We start from the raw sequence: 10,587 nt of genomic DNA, 5'->3' as shown, positions 1-10,587 counted from the left end.
TTCGCTTGCACAAACTTACGTACACACGTTCATCTATGCTTGTGCAACGTAGCTGATACAAACCTGCAGATGAAAATTTAATCAATTTTCGAGCAGCTTGTACAATCATAAAGATCTGTCAATACCTATCCAGCACGACCCGTATCCTGCAGGTGTCATGCAAGTGCGGATAGTATTCTTTGGTACATTATGTGGACGTATTCATACTCCATTCGCGCATGCGCATTGACGCATTCATGCGCGTCCATATAGAATGTACTAAGAATACTATCCGTACTTGCAGGATACTTGCAGGATTCGGGTCGTGCTGGATAGGTATGGACAGACCTTAATACGTGCGTAAAAATATCATAGATACGCTCAAACATGCCTTTTTTATATCCACTTTCAGGGTAAAATTATTTCGAAATGTAGATGTAATCTGACTTTTCAAGTGTAATATTTTATTTTATTTAAAAAGTGTTTAAATGAATCACTGGTCACGAATGGTGGTATTACGAGTATAACAATGGTCGCTTCTATTTTGACGTTTCGAGTAAGAGGGTGTGCGGCTCGGTTGTCAATTGTGCAATGTCAGGGGCGGGGGCTCAGTCCGAATCGACCGACGGCGGCTTGCTGGCTCTGCGTGCCTTCAAATCCGCCGAATATTCCGAATGCAGTGCACACCTGAAAGCACTCGCCGGCACGAACGCGGGAGCCGTGGAATCGGCGCGGGATCGACGTATAGCCTTCAATCTGGCCGTAGCCGAATTTTACACGGGCGGACGCAGGGACGTGGCCACCTTCCGGGAGCGTCTCTGGCGACTGAGAGGACATCCTTGGCCGGTCGCAGTCGGCCCTGAAGAATCCGGCGACGGGGATGATGTGGCTGCTGAGGCTGCGTTGCACTTCAGCTGTGCGTTATTACTGCACCAGGCTCGTCAATTTGCGCAAGCTCGCCGGTTACTCGAACGTGTAGCAGCAGCCCGAGACCGGATTACAGACCCACAACTCGCCAGTCACTCGATTTTACTTCTAATGGAAGTTTATCTTTGCTGTAGAATGCCAGACAGAGTGATAGCCTTGGCCGATCAAGTTTTCACACACTTCCAAGGCAGGCCTCCTGAATGCACCGATTTGTTGAAAAAGCTAACTCTCCGCGCCCATCTCATGAATCGTAGGAAATTCATCCCCCAATCCAGTGTACAGTCAATGGATTGGTTATTCTTAAAAGCCCATCAACAGTATGTAAATGGAAACTTTCAAGGAGCCATTGCCACTTTAGGTCAATATAAACAATTCCAAGATTTGAAGTCGCCCAATACGGACGACGTTTGGGCAGCTTTGAATAACAATCTCGGAGTTCTTTATTCTGCCATGAAAAAACACAATTTATCAGTCAAATATATGCAACAAGCTCTCAGGGAACACTTGCAGTTTGCCTCTGAAAACAATTCTAAAATAAATGCAGCTAAAGATCGGCCACTTTATGTTTTCAATTTAGGTGTATCACTGCTAAAAGCGAACAGACCCGAAGATGCTTTCGAATGCCTCGTCGAGGCTACTCGTCACTATCCAAATAATCCTCGAATTTGGTTTCGTCTCGCCGAGTGCTGTGTAATACATTACAATAAGAGTAGTCGACAAGAGAACATAGTATGTAAGCTGGGTTCGGGTCCTCATGCTAAATTAATGCCAGGGCACAATAAAGACAAATATGTAATATCGGGAGAATCATATGCAATACCTACGCTTACATTAGAATTTGCTGCTTTGTGTTTGATGAATGCGACAACTTTACTACCATTTAAGGAACCGTCTGCCGATTGTACCTTCCAAGCGGGACCGAGTTGTCCGATGAATTACGCACAATACTGTGACGTCCGAAACTCAGTTTTGCTGTTGTACAGTTACGTTTCGCTCAGGTTAAACGATCCTACGACAACTCTAGACCATTGCGCGAAACTTTTGTGTCATTCGGGCCCCGGCTCACCGGGTCAATGCGCTCTGGCTCACTTGTACTCGGCAGAAGCTCTAATATCTCTAGATAGGATCACAGAAGCTATAGAACACTTGAATCCGACGATTATAAATGGTTTCACCATGAAGATGAGCACTGCTTCTCAAGACATAATCGGCTTTGCTATGTGGCTAAACAACGCAGTGTGTCACGCGATACGAGGAGATCTGGTGATGGCCCGTAATATTCTCCAGCAGATTAATTCGCCCCGAGCATTGCCGCTGCAACTTTACTTAGAAATGTGCACTGGAAATATAGACAATTGTAGAGTTTTATTACGTAAATTTACACGTGTGCCTTCGCAGTGATCGCAATTTGTGTTCATTTACATACAATTAAATGTAATGTTATCAGTATATAATAAATGAATTTTTTTTCCCATCATAGACAAGTGTATTTATTTTTTTCGCATCGAAATCAATATAATAATAAAATAAAGTCAATATGTTATGTCTACATAATTTATTCATTATGTAAATAAAATATTTATGAAAATTTACAATATTTTGATTTAATTCTTAGGTAAGTCGTTTTTGACTGAACTTTTTTTTGTAAAATATATGCATAATATAAAAACCAAAGTTAGATTTCCATTATTCAAAACTTGATCTATGTATTTATTTTCTTATTGTGTTCAAGTGTATAAAAAGTAATAAAATGCAAGTATTAAGGTCAACTGGTTTTTATTATAAAATAATACAATTAATGCTTAATAATTAAAATTACATTACACACTAATACATATATCAACTTATAAATAATTCTTATTCGCTGTAAAGTGAATATATACACATAAATCTGAGAATGTTAATATTAAAGTCAAATCATGAACATTTCCAAAGCCGGGTCAATATTTCAAATATCTAATACAAAATAAATGAATGAATTTACTGATATATTTAATATGAAATCGCTGTTGTTTATGTTGTATTTGGTCTGAGGACTGTTCTATCGGTGAAAGTTATTGTTACGTCTTGTACTCTCATATTCGGAGTCAAGAAGTCAGCTAAGGTGTCGGCTCCTTGTCTCGGCATACGGTCGAATGGATATCCCATATTTCTTCTGTCAGGATAAAGCCTGTCACGAATTCCACAATAACTGTCAGAGTCGTTGCAGGTACCAACCAATTCTTGTTCGACCTGATGAAATAAAAATTAAATTAAATCTTGAACACAATATTTAAATAGCATGGAATCCGGCTAAGCTTACTCTGTCATCAGTGTAGTTCGAAACCATCACAAACAATTCCGCAGCCAATCCCTGTGGTGTTCCTTTGGGGATCAACATATGGTTTGGCCAACCGCATCCGCAGAAGTTGAATTCAGATTCTGCAGCAGTTCCAGCTGTTGGACGATTTGCATCGAGACTTCTGAAGGTACGTTCGAAAGGTATTGTCACTGACGAATCGCTCGATCTGCGTTGAATACTGTTTTGACCGCTTCTTACTGGAAAAACAAACAATTGAATATTAATAATTATCAAAATTATTAATTAGTACAAAAATGCACGTTGAAAAATATTTACAAGTCGTAGCGAATTTATCGAGTTCAATCATCATGAGACGTTGATCTCGGAATTGCATCGGTAGACCCCTTTCGTCGAATTTGGGCGCCATGAATATGCGCACTGTTCCCATGACATCACTTCCTGAAGCATTATTGACGGTGATGCTGAAAACATTAAAATGTATTAAAAAACCTTGATATCACTCCATATTGTATTATAGTATTTATGAGTGGAAATATTCACTTGTATGCGAATGGTTCATGTTGTAAATGAGTGAATCGGGCGAATACTGCTCCTCTTGGAGTGAAGTCCATTCCTCTTGATAGATCGATATCACTTTGTTGCCAGAATGTTCGGAAGTTATTTGGAGTACCACCGTCAGTGACTTGTACATTGGATACAGTTATTCCAGGATAATCGAGCTAAACAACAAAAAAAAAAAGTACGATTACATTAATCATTATAACAATAATTACATTGTGAATATACGATATACATACCCTTGCTACGGTGTATCTTGGCAGAGATCCTTTGTGAAGTTGGAACAAGTCGTCAATGTATGCGTGCCATCTGTAGAATATTGGATCCCTCATAGCCGTTCCTGAATCTCCCATCACGCTGAATGTTTCCTGAAACATAAATGAAAGTTAGTACACATCGACACATTTAACCGTGTGTTATATATATATATTTCAAATATACTAACAAGATGTCTGTGATCGGGATCGTGGGCCAGGGCAATAAACACATGTCCCATATTATGCAAATCGCCATAGAATGCTTGATTTGGACTGATAGATGAAGATTCAATAATATTTCCCAAAATATCGATGCCACCTTCTTCAGTTAACGGCATACGTTGACCATTTCTCTGAAAACACAAGTATTGAAATTAATAACGTATAACGTTTAAATCAGTATGCAATATATTTATATATACAACATATTTGAATTATTACATTGGTAACAAATCCTTGTTCAACAGCAGCTCTGTAGCGATCACGCCACTGCTCCATATCAGAGAGATCAATTCGAATTTGATCTACTGATCTGTTGATATCAGCCAGGCGTGTGTTGGCAAATCTGTAATTTAAAAGAAAATCGATAATGTATTATTGATACAAATAAAATTAATATATAAATTTATACCGAGCCAATCATATGCGAGTTTAATAAACCATCAGTTTATTGCCTCGCAAAAAATTGCCTTGGTCGTTATTCATAAATTAATTTTCACCGTGGTGGCCAAGCTCTGCTAGCAACAAGAGAATCCATCTTGGGGAAATATCCCTCTGCAATGGGTTGACGCAAATCATTGAAACGCTTCACTTTACCGAGATTGTTTGAGAAACGCTCGAAGTTGTATCTGAAGAAAAATCGCAATTAAAATGACATACATACATATATTGTAATACATAAATGATATGGTTAAGTTAAAGAACAACCAACCTGGCTACGATCTGTTCGTGCATGTAGTAGAAGAGTTCCCCTCTTCTATCCTTGTTGACAATGTCACGGTTGGCCGATTCGAATGGATATACCAAATGCCAATGCCAATGATGTAGATTGATTCCCATATCCTCGCGGAAATAAGCGACACGATGTTCTTCATCCAAATCGGAAGCTGTATAGTCCTTGGGTATGATGATGGGAGTCTACGATCAACATAAAAAAAGAAAATATTAATTATAAATTAAATAAACCGCAACAGGAAGAAAACCGCAGGTGTGCCATTTGTTTCAACCACAGGAAACGTGTAGCCGGAAGTAAAATGAAAATGCAATTAATTCTATAAATATTACACATATCGATAATAAATGCGTGTTAATTTAATATTAACCCTAGATCCCTCAGGAACCACCGTGGCTTCTTCACGAGCCCTGGAGAACACTGCACTATCCACATATTTGTCGGGGAACGATTGGATAAAGCTCGGAAGAGGAAGATCTTTGGTGTCTTCTCTGGGAAAAAAAAAAAGAAAATATGTTAAATAAAATCAATGAATTAGAAACACTGAAGTTAAAAATTAAATAATATATACCTATGCAACAATGCGACAGACAAGCAATAGTTGAACATATAAGGGTTGATGCGATCACGGCAATACACAGCGATTGATTGCAAGTCGTCTACGTTTCTCATACCTAAAAAATGTAAGTTTGGAATTAACAAATTGAAATAACAATTATAAATAAATAATAAAATTCATAAGACATATGGGGGAAAAAACAAAATTATAATATTTCTTACCGACAAAAATATCGATAAGTTTTCCTGCCATCTTTCTATGTTTTGGGATAAAAAGAGAAAAGATGTCTCTTCTCTTCAGTTGTAAGGGAAGATCAAGATTAGGAATAGAAATATTCCTAACTGGAACTCTGTCTCCGGTGTCAGCATTGAATCTATTTGCTAGTTGGGTCCCGATTGGGCGATAGCGATCCGTCTACAAAAAAATAATAAGTATTTAATAAAATGTCATATGAAAATACATAAAAATAATATAGAAATTACATACCAAAAACTTATCGGGAACATCGAAGACGGTTTTGTTTTCACCCTTTGGGACGAAAACTGGCTCCGAAGGACGATCGAACAGTAGTAGAAGATTATTCTTATTGGCCGACATCTTTGAAGATCTATTTAATATATTTAAATTTAATATTACAACTGTGATGCTTTCAAAGAAATGAAATATAATTGAACAGACTCACTATGTGATGTATTGTTCACCTCGTCACGAATGATGTGCTATTGACGAAAGTTTACCGTTTTATATAAATATATATTCTATACAATAGTGCTGTGCGCATTTAATAACGACTCGAAGTACTAGGAAAGGTGTGCAAAACCAAAGGACTTCATATCAGTTTTTGTGGTTTACTAGTTTTAATCGTTAATTATCACGACAAAAACACTGCTTTTACGCTTTCATGACAAGCATATCAAAAATTGTGCATTTAAAAAAAATATAACCACAGATTAACTGTCAACATTCTTATCAACATTTTCCTCCAACGATTCGTCTTTCGTTTGCAAATCTCTTTGAGACATAAAATCATCCAAGCATCTACCAGACTCTGAAGATATAGATAGTTCAACTGGATTATTAATGTTTTTAGACATATTTGAAATACAACGTTTCGATCCTTCATGATTATTCCTATGAGTCGATCGTGAGAAACGTGCTCCGCAGTTTCGGCATGGAAATTTTTTAGTCTTAGTGTGTATGGATGACATGTGACTTTGAAGCTCACTGAAAATACATCGAAAAATATTTATTTTACAATTTTGCCATAGTGACATTACAGAGTATTTCCGAGTCGTCACTATGGCTAAACAAAAAAAGGGTAAAACAATAAGAAAAATAAAACACAATAAATATAATAAAAATAGAACACGTTACGATCTCAAATTAAGCAATCCAAGTTAACAGAAATCTGGTTGAGGAGCTTGATGCCCCTTACAACAGGCGACGAAACCATCAAATTGATACGTGCCACAGGAGAATAGAACAAACTGCGGCATCTAATATACCTGGGTTGGCTTTGAACATTAAAGCTCAATTCTGCAAGAATTTGAGGCGTGCTCATCAAACCAACCAGTAACTTGAAGTAATATTTCCAAAAATTTATTCTACATCGTGCTAACAGACTGAATTGTAACCTAGTGCTAACATGTAGGTACTGGGATAGCGACCGTAAACTATCATTTGAGTATATCTGAGAAACCTCCTCTCAATTCTCAAGCAATGGACTTTATCACTAGGGCTCCATATAATAGAAGAAAACTCAAGAATGCTTCGCACTAGCAAATCATATAGGATTCAAAGTACTAATGCACTCTGGAAAGGTTTACTTATATACTTGCAGTGTGAAACCCAAAATTTTTGTATCTCTTGAGCAAATATCATCAATGTGCCATCCAAAACCGAAATGTACGCAAAATAAGATTCCCAGAAAACTGAAACTCTCAACCGAACTTAACTCAATGCCATATAAATAGTAAGATTATCTGGTGAAGCTTGAAGAGCAACACTTTTCAATGTTGAACGGCAACATATTTGCTGACCAATTGAAAATGGCGTCCAAATTGAATTGAATGTAGTTGAATTGAATTGGATTACAAATCTGTGTAATTGAATACTTTTTATACGAACTTTTGGTTCTATCCGATATTCCAGATTAGGGTTCTTTTAAAATTTAATAATATATTTACCTTTCCAAAACTTAATCTAAATAATTTAAAGCTACTATTCGATATTCAATATTCGAATATTTGGTTAACCTAATTGAATGTCAACCGAATCACAAAGAGCATTAATAGATTTGAATAATTTGAGATCGTCAGCAAACAATGTAAACATAATTATAATATTATGAAGTAATATTATAAAAAAAATACATATAATCACCTTGAACTGACAAACGATAGTGTACAGAGTGTACAATGATGGTTTTTAATTCCGAGATGTCGACGTTTATGAAGAGTTAATTCGTGGGCAGTGGAAAAGGCTTTAGTGCAAGTATCGCAAACATGAGAACGATTGCGAACATGTATCGACCTGTTAACATTGTACAAAATTTAAATATGTATTCATATTTTACCGTAAGCTGTTTGTATTATATGTATGTTATTACATACATAATGTGAGCTCTGAGGTTTCTATTGAATCGAAAAGCTTTAGAACAATACTGACATATAAAATTCCTATCACTCGTGTGTACTACCCTAGAAATAAAAATATGTATTGTGAGATCATCAGTTGCTATATTAAAAAATATATTATGTCACACTACATACATACATATGATTATTTAATTTATTAATTTGGTTGAATTTCTTAGAGCATTGCGAACAAGCAAACCATTTCATATCTCCAGTGTGAACTTTCATGTGTGTTCTGAAATAAGTACATGCATTCATAAATTGTGCATAATATTAAAATATTTATAAGAAATTCGACATTAAAGAATTTTCAATGTATTTTCAGCTTTTGTGGTAAATAACATGACAACAATAAAAAGTATCTAGCGGTATAACATCCTGTTGAATGACCGGAAATTTTTAACCACAAACTACATATGTATATTATAATATTGTTTGTGACATTCTTGATGAATCTTGAGAAAAAGAATACTATGTAATTTGGATATAAAAACATGTTTGTATACCTGAGAGAGCCAGCACAATTATAAGCTCGTTCACAATATTGGCATTTGAAACTACCTTTTTCTTTACGCTGTTTGTGATATTTAACATGTGATCTTTCATCAGAAAAATCTGCAAAGTTTTAATATATTTTGAAATAAGTATCTTTGTATAACAGCGATGGATATACATATGTATAATAAAATTATATCGTACGTTTTTTACATATTTCGCAAAAATAAGGTCTGATGCCTAAATGGTTGTTCACATGCACCCTAAAATGAGACTCGACAGCATACATTCTTGAACAATGATTGCAACGATGTTTGTAAATTTTATATAAAGCTTCTAAATATTCAGGTTCCAAATCTAAAATATCGTATCAATGTAGTTTTTCTGATTTTTTTCAGTATACAAAATAATATCATTATAAATTGATTCGAATATACCAAAATTATTTTGCTCGGATGTGATAAAATATCCATGTTTCTTTGTATCAATTCGAATTTTCTTGTTATATTGAGATTCGTTTTTCGGAAATATTTCTGATTTCTCTTCGTTTGCTTTTTCGTCTTCAATCATTGCGACGGGATCATTATTTTTTGGCATTACAGCTTCATTGTCAGAGATTTCATTAGACAGTTCGGATGTTGAATAATTATTTTCGAATACATGAGATTCAGTTGAAAAATCAATAATTTCGTCTTTAACATCAGTGTTTGATTCAGTTTGTACTCTTTTACAGTTCTTCATTAAAAATGCATACGATAATTCACATTTCTTTTTAAAGTTATGTGATATTTTAAGAGTATTTAAACAGTTGACGCATATAAAAGGAGGTAAGTGGTCATCTTCAAAGACCTGAAATGAATACAATCAATAATTGTGGGAATTGTTTGCTACTAATATAGAAATGGAATTGCTCATGTTTCCTGCTCTATAAATATACTAGGTATACTAGTAATTCACTGACAGTAAGTTGGGTACAGGAGAATAACAGCTTGCGATGTCGAGATGACAATGGCTTCAAAAAGCTATATGTATTACTTTGACAACACCGACAAATCGTGTTTTCTGCCATGTCTGCAGCGTCCTAGATTAACTGCTCGTCAACAGCGAGGTTCCAAATTCCTCACATAACTATAAAGGAAACAAAGTATTGAAAGCCTGCAAAAGGTGTATGTTCAAAATTTTATTGGTTTTTTATAAAGAATAAATAAATACTAATTTTATGTTTTAATTATCTTAAATGACGTATAAAAAAAATATTTTTTCAACAAAACTAAAAAAAAACACCTTCCTCACAATTTTTATTTTATTTTAGCTTTGAAATTGACATGTCCACTAAATTTAAAATATATTTTAAAATATTAAATTTATCAAGCAGAAGAAAAAGTATGCGCAAATGCATTTAGTGTCATTTATCAATGCAAAATTATTAAATTCATAACAATAAATGAATTACCCCATATTATAATATTGATGCCAATCATTAATACTTTTAATTTTTTAACATAATCAGATTCATATATGTATTTATTGAACCTGATTTTGGGTTTAGCTGTCAGTGTAAGTGATGGATACCGTAATAATTTAAAATACGGCCATGTTTATTTTTTATTCAGCGTTTGATTTTTTTATTGAGAATTTATCAAATTTCATTGATACATAAAAATATTTGGGACTTATTGGCTATATAGGCGCAACCGAGCATCTAGTACAAACTTATTCTAGTACACTCACACAAATACAAACAAAAACAGGTTCGGTGATTACTAGTCAAATGTGAACCGGTCACAGAACAACCGGTCGCTCTAGATCGGTCACACGTGATCACCCGTCACACTAAAACTGGTCACACTCTAAAACTGGTCACACTCTAAAACTGGTCACGAGAAAACCGGTCACACCCTAAAATCGATCAATCAGGTTTT

General features: G+C 35.2%; 3 protein-coding genes across 3 annotated transcripts; 1 reads left to right on the top strand and 2 right to left on the bottom strand.

Annotated features, from left to right (window-relative positions):
* Window positions 1–341: 341 nt before the first annotated feature.
* Window positions 342–2,668, top strand: Not10 (CCR4-NOT transcription complex subunit 10). The gene has a single exon (XM_077433644.1). The coding sequence runs from the start codon at window positions 571–573 to the stop codon at window positions 2,305–2,307; it is 1,737 nt and encodes a 578-aa protein (XP_077289770.1). The 5' UTR covers window positions 342–570; the 3' UTR covers window positions 2,308–2,668.
* PPO2 (Prophenoloxidase 2) lies at window positions 2,449–6,758 on the bottom strand. The gene is made up of 14 exons (XM_077433643.1): window positions 6,217–6,758; window positions 6,021–6,141; window positions 5,756–5,948; window positions 5,547–5,649; window positions 5,346–5,466; window positions 4,955–5,160; window positions 4,743–4,871; window positions 4,465–4,588; window positions 4,212–4,376; window positions 4,006–4,134; window positions 3,749–3,927; window positions 3,524–3,669; window positions 3,209–3,444; window positions 2,449–3,138 (listed from the first exon to the last, which is right to left on the bottom strand). The coding sequence occupies exons 2-14, from the start codon at window positions 6,129–6,131 to the stop codon at window positions 2,920–2,922; spliced, it is 2,061 nt and encodes a 686-aa protein (XP_077289769.1). The 5' UTR covers window positions 6,132–6,141; window positions 6,217–6,758; the 3' UTR covers window positions 2,449–2,919.
* LOC143913685 (uncharacterized) lies at window positions 6,378–10,243 on the bottom strand. The gene is made up of 9 exons (XM_077433645.1): window positions 10,199–10,243; window positions 9,627–9,793; window positions 9,103–9,514; window positions 8,870–9,022; window positions 8,677–8,785; window positions 8,310–8,405; window positions 8,147–8,233; window positions 7,917–8,066; window positions 6,378–6,758 (listed from the first exon to the last, which is right to left on the bottom strand). The coding sequence occupies exons 2-9, from the start codon at window positions 9,732–9,734 to the stop codon at window positions 6,485–6,487; spliced, it is 1,389 nt and encodes a 462-aa protein (XP_077289771.1). The 5' UTR covers window positions 9,735–9,793; window positions 10,199–10,243; the 3' UTR covers window positions 6,378–6,484.
* Between the last annotated feature and the right edge of the window lie 344 nt (window positions 10,244–10,587).

Source organism: Arctopsyche grandis, chromosome 6, assembly GCF_051622035.1.
Source record: "Arctopsyche grandis isolate Sample6627 chromosome 6, ASM5162203v2, whole genome shotgun sequence".
In the NCBI taxonomy this organism is placed as follows: domain Eukaryota; kingdom Metazoa; phylum Arthropoda; class Insecta; order Trichoptera; family Hydropsychidae; genus Arctopsyche; species Arctopsyche grandis.
Note: the sequence above shows the minus strand (reverse complement) of the source record. Positions and strands in the feature narration are given on the sequence as shown.